At 40.9% G+C, this 12,397-nt stretch overlaps 3 protein-coding genes across 4 annotated transcripts; all 3 read left to right on the top strand.

Moving 5' to 3' along the window:
* The first annotated feature begins 106 nt into the window (after window positions 1-106).
* f7l (coagulation factor VII, like) lies at window positions 107-4,908 on the top strand. 2 transcript variants are annotated; one of them, XM_008398257.2, is made up of 8 exons: window positions 107-353; window positions 1,283-1,449; window positions 2,193-2,217; window positions 2,284-2,397; window positions 2,476-2,640; window positions 2,729-2,817; window positions 3,944-4,064; window positions 4,143-4,908. In XM_008398257.2, exons 1-8 carry the CDS (start codon window positions 263-265, stop codon window positions 4,688-4,690), a joined length of 1,320 nt encoding a protein of 439 aa, XP_008396479.1. In that variant the 5' UTR covers window positions 107-262; the 3' UTR covers window positions 4,691-4,908. The 2 variants fall into 2 exon arrangements, with proteins under 2 accessions (XP_008396479.1, XP_008396487.1); XM_008398265.2 differs by having other exon boundaries at window positions 142-353; window positions 2,476-2,616.
* Window positions 4,909-5,869: 961 nt separating this feature from the next.
* LOC103457846 (coagulation factor VII) lies at window positions 5,870-9,918 on the top strand. The gene is made up of 8 exons (XM_008398278.2): window positions 5,870-5,979; window positions 6,715-6,878; window positions 6,969-6,993; window positions 7,268-7,381; window positions 7,482-7,628; window positions 8,077-8,186; window positions 8,339-8,459; window positions 8,553-9,918. Exons 1-8 carry the CDS (start codon window positions 5,907-5,909, stop codon window positions 9,152-9,154), a joined length of 1,356 nt encoding a protein of 451 aa, XP_008396500.1. The 5' UTR covers window positions 5,870-5,906; the 3' UTR covers window positions 9,155-9,918.
* A 767-nt stretch (window positions 9,919-10,685) lies between these two features.
* On the top strand, window positions 10,686-12,396 carry LOC108166990 (coagulation factor VII-like; the record flags this gene model as incomplete). Its single annotated transcript, XM_017309248.1, has 7 exons — window positions 10,686-10,868; window positions 10,919-10,944; window positions 11,038-11,201; window positions 11,279-11,416; window positions 11,483-11,598; window positions 11,741-11,861; window positions 12,317-12,396. Coding segments are annotated over exons 1-7 (828 nt in total), but the record flags the coding sequence as incomplete, so codon positions are not given.
* Window position 12,397: the final 1 nt, after the last annotated feature.

Genomic DNA, 12,397 nt, shown 5'->3' on the forward strand with positions numbered 1-12,397 from the left:
TTTATTCATTAAATAAAGTCAGAATCTCAGATTAAAACCATCATATTTAGAGTTTAGTGCCTATTTAAATGGTTCAAACTTTATCGTCTGATAAACCAGAGTAGATTTCATTCTTTGAGTTTAAATTTATCTGTAAACATTTTGAAAAAAATTGGAGCCATTTTGCCCTGACAGCAGAAGAGGGCTGAGCTTTAATCTGACGTGTTTTTCTGTCGGGGTTTTTGTTTGTTTCTCTGTGAACTTTGATCAGTTTAAAACAAGCATGGCGTCCATCAGCAGACAAACGAAGAGCGTCTTCTTCTTCCTCCTCCTCATAACCGCCGCTCTCCCAGCATGCACCGGGACCCCAGGAGGTCAGTCCTGCTCCTTCTTCCTCCTCCTGCTCCTCTTCATCTTATTGTTGCTCTGGTACTGTCCGTCAGGATCCAACAGCTCGGTTCTGATGAACCGGACCTCCGTTCTGCTCCAGACTGCAAAATGCAGAGAAAAAACTACATAGTTTTATCATAAATGTAACTATATTTTGACCAAAATTTATAATCTAATGAAATATTCTGTCAGATATTTCTGCTGCAAACAAGTTAAATCAATAAAAATGAGCATTAAATAAATATTATTTTACTCCAAGTACATTGAAATACCTAGATTTAAAATAAAAATCAATTAAGCAAAAGAAATTATTACTTTTTTTGTTAGTAATAAAATTTTCCTACTTGTGGTTTATGAATCTTGTTTTTGTATTTATAGCTGGTTATGAAAAAATTTCTGTCAGGAACTTCAAGAAATTTGTGGAAAATATTTGAGTACCCAAAAATCATACTCAAGTAAGAGTAGCTCAAGTACAAGTAAAAAAGTATTTGGTAAAAGTCTACCCAAATTTAAATCATTTCATATTTAAAAAATAGATTATCAGATGGACAAAAATGTAAATTAAGTGGAAATTTTGGTATTTTAAGAACAAAAATGACAGTAACTCATACAAGTAGCAAAAAATAACAAAATCAGGCAAAATGTTTCCAGATCAGCTTCTTTCAATAAACAAAAACTTATGAAACTTTAACAAAAACTGCAGGTGTGTGTCTGTTTATGGTGAATTTAGTTTGCCTTTTAATCTGTGTGTAGAAAATCCATAGATTTTACTCCAGTAAGAGTAGAAACACTAAATAATAAAATAATTAAAATTAAGATTTCTCAAAAAAGTTACTCAAGTAAATGTAACTATTTCCTGCCTGTCACATGGTTCCAGTTTGAGTCCAGCAGCCGTTTGGTTGTTTCCCTGCAGGACGAATGTTTGTGTCCCGACGTGAAGCCACTGGTTTCCTGCAGCGAACTCGAAGGGCCAACACTTTCCTGGAGGAGCTGAGGAACGGAAACCTGGAGCGGGAATGTTACGAGGAGAAATGTTCCTATGAGGAGGCCAGAGAGATCATCCCGCAGCCGCAGCAGCTGGTGAGTCTCACCACCGTCTGAGATTTAAGTAAAGAAGTAAACTTACTCAAATGCTGTTTTTCAGAATATCTACTTCACCTGAGTAACATTTTTGGGAAAACTTAAAACTTTCACTCTTTCACACTTTTTCTAAGAGCTTTTGTTACATCAGGGGTGCTCAATGTGCGGTTCGGGGACCTTTTGTGGCCCTTATATGGATCCCAGATCAGGAAAAGCCGAATTTGCTGCTTCAGGCCGTTTAATGTTGGTGAAATTTTCACTGATCAAAGTTCTGTGCGAAATAAAACAGACAGTTAAAATTGGAAAATGTAAAATGTAAAGTGCAACATAAAGTATTAATACAGGGTTTGGCTTTTAATTGAATTTATTAGTAATAAATGTTCATTGAAGAGTGAAACATAAACTGTTCTTACTGACAAAAAAAAATCCAGAAAAAGATAAAAAAATTAAAAAAACGGATATAATTTACTGATTTTATTAATCTGTGAAACCTGCAAAAACTACAGAAATCTGATAGCTTTGCTTACTCAGCAAGTACAAATAAATAATAAAATTGTTTGTTCAATTAAAATAAAAATATTTGTAAAATGTTTGTCCCCCTGATTTATAGTCTGGCCAACATTAGCAGAAAACTTCCACAAATATTTTTGGCTAAACTCAAAAATATTCAAAGTATTTTAGCTTAACTTTGGCCGAGTTCCTGGTCCATCTCTGGTTTCACTGCCTGTTTTTCTCTTGTGCAGGAAAACTTCTGGAGGACCTACACAGGTACTGACCCGAACATTTCCCGCCTGCTGTGAGAACCGGGCCTCATGGATGTGTTTTGGTTTCCAGCGCCGAACCTCTGCCTGTCGTCTCCCTGTAAGAACGGGGCGACCTGCACGCGCCACCTCGCCTCCTTCACCTGTAAATGTGCCGCCGGTTTCCACGGGTCCAAATGTGACAAAGGTAGGAACCTGCTGAGAACTGGCTGCTGACGGGCCAGGTCCAGGATGTGGGTGATGTTCTGTTTCTGCCCGTTTGCAGTCCGATCGACCTCAACCAGGTGTCGCTATAGAAACGGCGGATGCGAGCATTTCTGCAGAGAGAATCCGGATCGCTCGCGGTTCTGTTTCTGCGCTCCGGGATACGGACTGGACCAGGACAACAGCACCTGTCTGCCCAAAGGTCAGAGCGGAGCGTCTTCTTCCTGTGGGTTCTGTCCGCTTCCCAACAGAACCGCACACTGAGCCTCCAGACTCAGGAAGTAAGACTGACCTCTGACCTCTCTCTGGTGCAGATCCGGTCGTCTGTGGGAGGCCGCAGGTCAATTTTGCGCCCCGGGTTGTTAGAGGGCAGGCCTGCCCCAAAGGTTACTGTCCATGGCAGGTGAGTCCAACACCAGACGGGTCCAAAACATTCAATTTCAAAATTCACTCAATTAAATGTGAAAAAACTAGTTTACTGTGATTTCACATTTTTTCGGTTTTACCTCCTCAACAATAAACACATTTTAATAAAATCTGTAAATAATTAAAGATCCAAACCATAAAACAAGTTTTAAATTGTTGCCTTATTAAACAAAAACTATTTTAAAATTTATTATATAGAAAATGCAAAATTGGTTTGTGATGTTTTTTGTTTCACCTGTTCAACAACAAAAATTTTAATGAATATTATTAAAGATTTATAACATAAAACAAGCTTTGATTTGTTGCCTAATTAAAAGAAAAAATTCGAAATTTATTAAATAAAAAAGGCAAACATTTGTGAGGTAATTTTTGTTTAACTTCATTAAGAACTAACAAATTTTTTATGAAATCTGTTTATCATTAATGATCCTAACATAGGCTTTGGACATTTACCTTGTTTAAAGAAAACAATGTCAAAATGTAATCAATTAAAAATGTTAAAAAAAAATAGTTTTTTAAAAATTACCTGCACAAATTTTATAAAGTCTGAATATCATTAAAGATCCAAAACATAAAACAAGTTTTGATTGGTTTCCTTATTAAAAGAAAAACTATTTCAAAATTCACTAAATTAAAAATTCACTAAAATGGTTTGTGATGTTTTTAAAAACAAATCTCATCTACTCAACAATAAATCAAAATTATATGAAATTGTATGTCAGTAAACAAAAAAAAGGCTTCAGACTGCTGCCTTCTACTTTAAAAACTCACTAAATAAAAAAAATGTCAATTTTTGTTTTTAAAATGAAATCTGAATGTTAATAAAGATCCTAAACATAAAAAGGGTTCAGGTCACCTGAGTAAAGTTGGTCTTTCTTCAAATCTAACAAACATTTGTGCTGCCGTCATTTTAAAGATTTTAACAAAAACATTTCCAAAGGTCATCAGAGGTCATCGTTAATATCTTCAAAATAAAGCAGGACAAACAAAAAAATTTTCTGCCCAAAAGTCTGACACAAATTTTGTTAGATTTGTAGAAACCTGGGGGTCAACATCACTCAGGTCTTCAGAGGTCAGGTCAAGGTCATTCATGTTTGTTCCAGGTTGCTTTGTACGAACACAACCGATTCAGCTGCGGCGCCATCATCCTGTCAGACGTGTGGATTCTCACCGCAGCGCACTGCGTCTGGCGCAAACCTTCAGCCATCTTACACATCTACGTAGGTGAGGTCACTCTTCAAGGTCAAACTCACAGCCTGGCGGTTCCTGACGATATTTAACCTGAATGCTGGTCACTGCCAGGCAAACATGACCTAGAGACAGAGGAGAAGACGCAGCAGCATCGGCGTGTGCTGAACATCACCATCCACCCGGACTACGACCCCGTGACCACCGACAGCGACCTGGCCCTGCTGAAGCTGCACCGCCCGGTGAAGCTGGGCCTCCACGTCATCCCCATCTGCCTCCCGGCTCGGAACAGCACCTTCGCCTGGACGCTGTACAACGTCCGCCAGGCCACAGTGTCCGGATGGGGCCGCCTGGTGGAGGCCGGCCCCATCGCCCGCTACCTGCAGTGGCTGGTGTTGCCCAGGGTGCCGTTGCAGGAGTGCCGCCTCCACACCCAGCTCAACATCACCAAGAACATGTTCTGCGTGGGACACAGACGGGGCGGGCAGGACGCCTGCGAAGGCGACAGCGGCGGCCCGCTGGTGGTGAAGTACAAGAAGACGTGGTTCCTGACGGGTGTGGTGAGCTGGGGGAAGGGCTGCGCCAAGGAGAACATGTACGGCGTCTACGCCAAAGTCACCAACTTCCTGGACTGGATCGAAACTTTGATGGCTACCGGCTGAAACGGCGCAGGTCAAAGCAGCGCAGAGTAAACTGTGTTAGGAAAGTAGAAATGTCTGTAGAAATATAGTTACATTAACCCAGCGACAAGCTCAAAGTTTAGATTTAATGTCTGAAATTTCTTCTGTGGGTTTACATCTGGACAGAGGAAGGAAATCTGTATTAATGTTCCAGAGATTCATAATTCTGTCATTTATATGTAATAAACATACATAATCAGGCAAAACTGTGTTTTTCTTTCTACATAATTTCAACATTTAATCCTCAGTCATTAATGAACGAGTTTTCATCCAGGTGGGACAGAGGCTAACCGAACTGTTGGGTACAGATGTCCACCACCACAAGTCCTGGAAACTTAGTTTATAACAGAAGGAAGTTAGCCTGTTAGCATCGTTAGCTTGTTGACAAACTTTAGCAGGATAAAACTGACATTACCTTAAGCTAATGGGTTTCTTGTCGATCAGTTTTTTCTCAAAATCTTAAAGTTTGACTTTAGTGTAACATTTACAACAGATTATATCTCAGACTTTGACTAATCCAAACTACCACTTCACCAGTTTGTACCCAAGGATTTACCAGAACATTAGCAGCTCCTCTCTTCCTACTTCGCTTTCCCACCTGCTAACAAACCGCTCACTTATTTGTGAGGTATTGTTAGGAATCAAGGAGACATTTTGTTTTCAAAAAATGTAAAAATCACATATTTAATGTTTTTTAATCAGTATTTCTTCTGTTATTGAATCTTTTCACAACTCTGCTTGACTTGTGGAAGGTTTCTGTTTAGTACCACTAGAGGGAGCTCCAGTGCTCCTGTTAAGAACCTCAGGTCCAACCGAACCAATGGTAGACTGTTGCATAAATGTTTGTTTTGAGGGCAGGAAAGATTAACTTAGTGTTTTTTATTATTTTTATGCGTCTTTTCTCCCTTCTTCATTCAGTGTTTTGGTTTCTTCTGCCAGCAGATTAAAGTTTGAGTTTGATGTCACTCTCACAGCTTTCTGTCTTATTAAATAAAGGTTTTAATGTTTATATCAGGACCTGATGAGGTTTGAGAAGGAAATATTTTCTGAATTTGGTCAGCAGAAGTTGCTGAACCTGAGGGCATTGATCAGCCAGTGTTTCATCACCAGGGGTGTCTCCATGTGACAAACTACAGACTAGTGGTGAGAGGGGGAGTTCAAGACTTTGTACCTTTTGAAGAGCGATGGTAGCGTTCTGATGAAATCAACCATGTTGCTGAGGGTCTTCGTCATCTTCGTCTTCATCCTCCAGGACTCCCAGCCGGTTTCAGGTGAGGAAGATCCAGACTGAACCTGTACGTTATTCATGGTTTAGCAGAACTGAAGCTGAGGTAAATCCTTAATAGTTTGTGTTGAGTTAACAACAAGCTATCCGGCTGCAAAGCTAACATCTACTGGTGTCACATTCTGATTGCCTCACCCCTCAACCCACTGGTGACAAACACCCTTAAAAGGTTCAGTTCAGCAAATGACCGAAACCTTCTGGATCTCCTAGCAATAGCAAAACAAGCTACCAAAGCATCAATGAACCTTTGGATCTTAAATCTTCCTCCTCAAGGCTTGTTTCTGGAAAGAAGACAGTATAAAGTGAGCAGATTTGTCAAAAGACAATTAGACAAGCTTCCTCTTCTAAGACTAGTGGTGCTGGAATGCCATGCAGTGTATCACGAGAATATTTCCAGTAATTAAACTCAGGGAACAGTATGGCAAACAAAGAGAGTCTGCTATCTACAGATGTCAGCGCTGAAATGGAGCAACATGTTTCTCCTGGTTATGTTTAGTTCATTACTTTCCAGGAATGGCTGCTACCTGTAAACAAGAGCAGCTAGTAGAGCCTTATTAGAGTCTCCAAATTAAACAATTAAACTAACAGAGGAAATTACAAGATGTGTTTTTGTTCCAAAGCAAAAATCGTATCAGCCGCACATTGACTTATATCTACCTCAACAGGTAAACTGATGTTTTCCAGTGAAGGCATGTGATTTATGCTTCTTTGTGTTCCACAGTCTTTCTGGAGCAACATGAGGCCAATGGCGTCCTGATCCGGACTCGCCGGTTCAACTCTGGCTGGTTTGAGGAGCTGAAGGTGGGAAACCTGGAAAGGGAGTGTTTGGAGGAGAAATGTAGCTTTGAGGAGGCCAGAGAGGTGTTTGAGCACGACGAGATAACGGTGCGTTATGTCGCAGACACTATGAGGGTCGACGATTCTAACTCATCGAGCAAGAAACTAAAATCCTGTTGGTTTTTGTCTTTTCTTCAGAACGAGTTCTGGAAACGGTACTCCAGTAAGTAATGATTGTCAACATAAACCAAAAAAAGTCTGACCTTCTGGTAACGGAGTCAGGGAGGAGAACAGTACATCCACCAGAGCTTCCTGTATGTTTGCAGGGTTTTACGAAAAGTTTCACATTCCTACGACAACTGCTGACCGTTTATAATCTGCTGAATATTTCTGAACACTTGGGGTTGGATTAAAATAGGTTCATGACCGTCAACAGTTATCAGCCGTAATGTTGGGGGACATTTCTGTTAAATAATAACGGTGTGTTTCTGCCCCAGTCCCTGACAGATGTACGTCGGCCCCCTGTCAGAACGGAGGGACCTGCATCAATAATGAAGAGTCCTACACCTGCTTATGTTTTCCTCAGTTCATGGGACTCAACTGTGAGTTCGGTGAGCAAGAAAAGACATTTTATCATGGATTAACAACCAGTATTTTAATTTCCTGTCTTTTTCAAATAACTTCAGTTACTGTTATTATTTCCGTCTCCAGAGCAGCAGACGGAGTCTGACAGTTGTCTGCTGGAGAACGGAGGCTGTGATCATTTCTGCGATGAAGACGCGTTTGGACGAAGGGTAGCATGTTCATGTGCTGATGGTTACGAACTGGACGCAGATGGACGAAGCTGCATTACTAAAGGTTTACTGCTACTTTAGATCATTTACAAACTTTCATTCTGACTGAAAATTTTAGTAACACAATAATCATCTACATAAGCGTTTTGTATTTTAATAAATACAAAACTGGATTGTAAGCTACCTACACCAACGTTCACTTACAAACCAGAAAAAGTTTTTTTCAGGTTTCAGAGACAGAGTAAAAACCTTATTATGGCTTCCTCCAAATAGATCAATTTGTCATCAGCGTAAAAAGAGAACTTTAAAACCATCAATGCCTTTTTGAATAATAAAAGGATCTAGTATAGATCCCCGTGGGACACCATTTCTTAAAAAGGAAGCTGGTAATTATCTGGTTGCCAATTTAATAGCAAAATTGGCAACCAGATAATTACTCCTAACTTGCTGAGGAGTTATTTTGYCCTRTATCAGCCCTGGTAATCAACTGTCCAATCAAATGGTTGTTTCAGCACCAATAGCGTGCGGCACGGTCCCCGTCCTCCAGAAAGTAACCAAAGACATGCATCTGCTGAGGATTGTGGGGGGAAGCGAATGTCCGAAAGGTGAATGCCCCTGGCAGGTAGGTGGAAGATAGAGTCTGATTTTACTGTCAGCAAACGGACTTCAGAGTTACAGTGAGGGCTGAAGCCAAACACGTTCAGCCTGCTAAGACTGAAGAGGAGGCCGATGTTTTCATGGAATGAATGCTGAAATCTTAATCCTTCCTTGAAGGTTTTACTGACGTATAAAGGCAAAGGTTTCTGTGGAGGAGTGATTTATAAACCGACATGGATCCTCACAGCCTCTCACTGCCTGGAGAACACCAACCCGCAGTTCCTGAAAGTGGTTGCAGGTATGAATCGATCCTTTCAACAGCAAAAAAAAAAAAAAAAACAATTTAAACCATTAGAGACCAGTTCAAACTGGTTCCTGCGCTGTCTTCCAGGTGAACACGACATCTTGGTCAACGAGTCCACTGAACAGGTCATCCAAGTTGTCGAGATCATCATGCATGAGAATTACGTGAGCAGTACCGTGGACAACGACATCGGCCTCCTACGCCTAGCTTCTCCCATAGTTTACTCGCCGTACGTGGTTCCGATCTGCCTGCCGACTCGGCCGCTGGCTGAACGGGACCTCTGGGCGGTGGACCTGCACACGGTGAGCGGCTGGGGCAGGCGGGGCGAGAACGGGCCCACCTCCGTCCTCCTCCGGCGAACCAAGGTGCCCCGCATCCGGAAGCAGACCTGCAAAGAGCAGAGCGGCGTGCTGCTCACCGAGAACATGTTCTGTGCCGGGTATTTGGACGGTCGGACGGACTCGTGTAAAGGTGACAGCGGCGGCCCGTTGGTGACCAAGTTCAAGAAGACGCGCTTTCTGCTGGGGATCGTCAGCTGGGGRAAGGGCTGCGCCCGACCAGGCAACTACGGCATCTACACCCGAGTGTCCAACTACCTGGAGTGGATCCAGAACCGAACAGCGACACCGGCGCAGAGTGGAAACACCACAGAAACCGTCCCTAGCTCTGCGACTGTAACTGTACAGTAATCTGAATMATTTATCCAAACAGATGGAGAACAAATTGAAAAAATTGACTTTCTTTCTACAAGTGCCATATGCAAACTTAAATTAACAGCAATAATAAAATGAAGGTTGAAATATATGTAAGGGAGCAAAAATATTTAGCTCCCATGTAACCATTTTAGTTAGTAAGCCACATTTAAAATATTTATTCTGTAAACAGAATAAATATTTCTGTTTACAGCAATATTTATTTCTATAAATGCATTTAGTTCTACAGTTAGCTTGCTAACTGTTTAACTATCAAAATATTTAGGTTGTATCCAAATATTTTGTTTGCTAATTGAATATTTAGCTTGGTAACAGAAGTATTTAATGTGCCAACTAAATATTTTGATTACTAACTGAATATTTAGCTTAAAAATATTTAGCTGACTAATTAGCAAGCTGAATAATTAGTTTGCTAACTAAATATTTTGATTGCTAACTGAATATTTAGGTTGCTAATTGATCATTTAAAATGTATCAATTGAGACTGTGACATTTACACATGTCTTGGTCCAAAATGCCTTTTTTTTAGGGTTTGTTGTGTAGAAGGTTAAAGGTTTAGGTCATTCATTTGTTTAAATGAGTTAAAGAAAATATATATTTTGTGGTTTAATTGTTAATTTCTTCGCAACTGGAAGAAGGAAAATAAAACATTTAGAATGTCCAAATGTTTCTCACTAAATCTATTTCTAACCATCTCTTAGATGTAAAATTCACAGCAAATGTTTAAATCAATACAAATAATAAACAAATGCAAAGGGGTAAATATTTCATAAACTAAGCATATCCTAGTATGTCATATCCTGTGTCCAGGTAAATCTGAGTCCATCTGAGTTCAGCAACATTTACTGACACCTAGTGGACAATTAGAGGCATAGCAATAAAATGAAGTCCTCACTACTCACTACTCAATAAAAATATATTTAGTGGATTTTTAACAGTAAATAAGAAATATGTTGCATATTTACTGYAATCTATTGTAKAAAACCTGTAAGATCAGTTCATTTTATCCAAATACAGTTAAAAATTTGATTAGGATTTTCTTATGATGAAAGCTTTAGTTATGAACAGTTCAACTTTTCTAGCTTCATTAGTCGTACTTCTGCAGTAACTGTGAGGTACTTTTCCATACTGCTTGTGTACAGCGAGTGAAAAGCGTCCAAAGTACCAGAGATCTTTGTTTGCAGAGCAGGTTGAGGCTCCAGAGCTGAACCGCCTCTGATCTCAGTCCTGATTTTCTCTGTGACGTTCAACACTGCAGACATGCTGCTGAGGAGCTTCTGCCTGGTTTCTGCTCTGCTGTGGGCCGTCCACGCTGCTGAAGGTTGGACAAAAAACATCCATTAACTCAGATTACTGCTTTAAGAGACACACACCTGAATGGTTTGTTTTAAGATTTAATCCCAGAAGTTGATTAGATAAACATCCGAATSTACCAGGTATCTTTAGGAGCTTYTACTGTGTTCACACATTAATTAAAGAAAACGCCGTGAAGGTGAGTAACAGACAAATGGATGCACCGTCTGCAGTGTTTGTAGAGAAACATGAAGCCGCTTCAGTGCTGCGCAGATGGAGGAGAGCGAACAGCGGTTTCCTGGAGGAGCTGAAGCAGGGGAACCTGGAGAGGGAATGCATCGAGGAGATCTGCAACTACGAGGAGGCGCGGGAAGTCTTCGAGGACGACCAGCAGACGGTGAGCAGCTCRCTCCTCTGGATCTCTGCTGCACCCGCTGGTGTCCGGAGAATAAAAACACTCACAAACTCTTTCYGTTYGGTTTCAGAGGGACTTCTGGAAAACWTATGATAGTAAGTTTCTTACAGCGCTCACCCTGACTGATCCAAGAAATCTGCTGAAACTGAAGTCAACCTTCGTTRATTTGGACCCTACAATTATTCCAATCTGTTCCGTCAGAAAAGGACCCCTGTCTGGTGAACCCGTGCCTTAACAACGGGACGTGTATCTACATGGGAGCCACCTATGAATGCCAGTGTCCGGAGGGATATGAGGGACGGTACTGTCAGACAGGTACTGCATTTATTTTAATATTAGATGTCTAAATGTGGAGAAAACAGCTTCTCTACTGCATAAGCTTTTCTTGTCAGTCTTTGAAGACACGCTGGGTTGCCTATACCAGAATGGACACTGTGAGCATTTCTGTGACGGTTCTGGAGAGAGGCGTAAATGTTTCTGCGCTGACGGCTACCAGCTGGCAGACGATGGAAAGAAATGCGTCTCTAAAGGTGAAGGAAAGGTCACAGCGCCCTCTAGTTTACATGGACGTTTGCTGATGATGTGATTGTGTTCAGTGGCGTTCCCCTGCGGACGGGTGGCCTCTTCAGTCACCCGACTCAACCAGACCATGCAGGATCAGGTCAGGCAGGTGGGAGCTAACCACTGTAACCATGGAGACTGCCCCTGGCAGGTAAACACTGCTGCATCCCACAGTGGCGSCCCCTGCAGGCTGCCGCTGTGTTCAGGTCCTTCTTAAACYAATCGGACGCCGGTTGGTTTAACATCCAATCAACCAGATTATTCAATAAGTAACTCTTAATTTTCTTCATCAGRTTCTGATTAAGCTGAATGGAAGCAGCCACTGTGGCGGAGTTCTGGTCCGACCGGACTGGGTCATCACCGCGGCCCACTGCGTTCATGGGAAGAGCCTCCAGCAGCTCACTGTGGTGGCAGGTACAGCTAAAATCTGAACTGTAATCACCTTTAAATATTGGCACTCCACAAACTATCTAGGGAACTAAATTATTATCATATTTACTAAATGTTTTATAWAAAAAAATCTAAACTGGACAAAGTTTGTCATTTTGTACAAAAGCGTTTAAATGCCAGAGCTTGAAAATAAATTCAGGAACATTTATCTTGTTAAAACACAATAAAGTTCCTTGTTAAAAATGAAAAAACCTGAATTTGGTGAGAAGGTTTCTTGTTTTAATTATGACATTTAAAAAGACATAAAGGAGTACTATATTTAGGTTTTAATAGACGGGAAAGTTTCCCATATGAATACTGCTCTTGAATTTATTTCCAAGCTTTAGCAGGTGAACACTTGTGTAATTTTCAGACCTTTAAGTGATTCAAAACTTCCAGCTCAGTTGTGATTTAGAATGAAATCTATCTTTATTGACCAGGTGAAAACGATCTGGATCTGAAAGGTGACACAGAGCAAACATTTGACGCTAATGTGGCGATTCCTCATGACAACTACAACC

This window comes from Poecilia reticulata, linkage group LG2, assembly GCF_000633615.1.
Source record: "Poecilia reticulata strain Guanapo linkage group LG2, Guppy_female_1.0+MT, whole genome shotgun sequence".
Classification (NCBI taxonomy): Eukaryota; Metazoa; Chordata; class Actinopteri; order Cyprinodontiformes; family Poeciliidae; genus Poecilia; species Poecilia reticulata.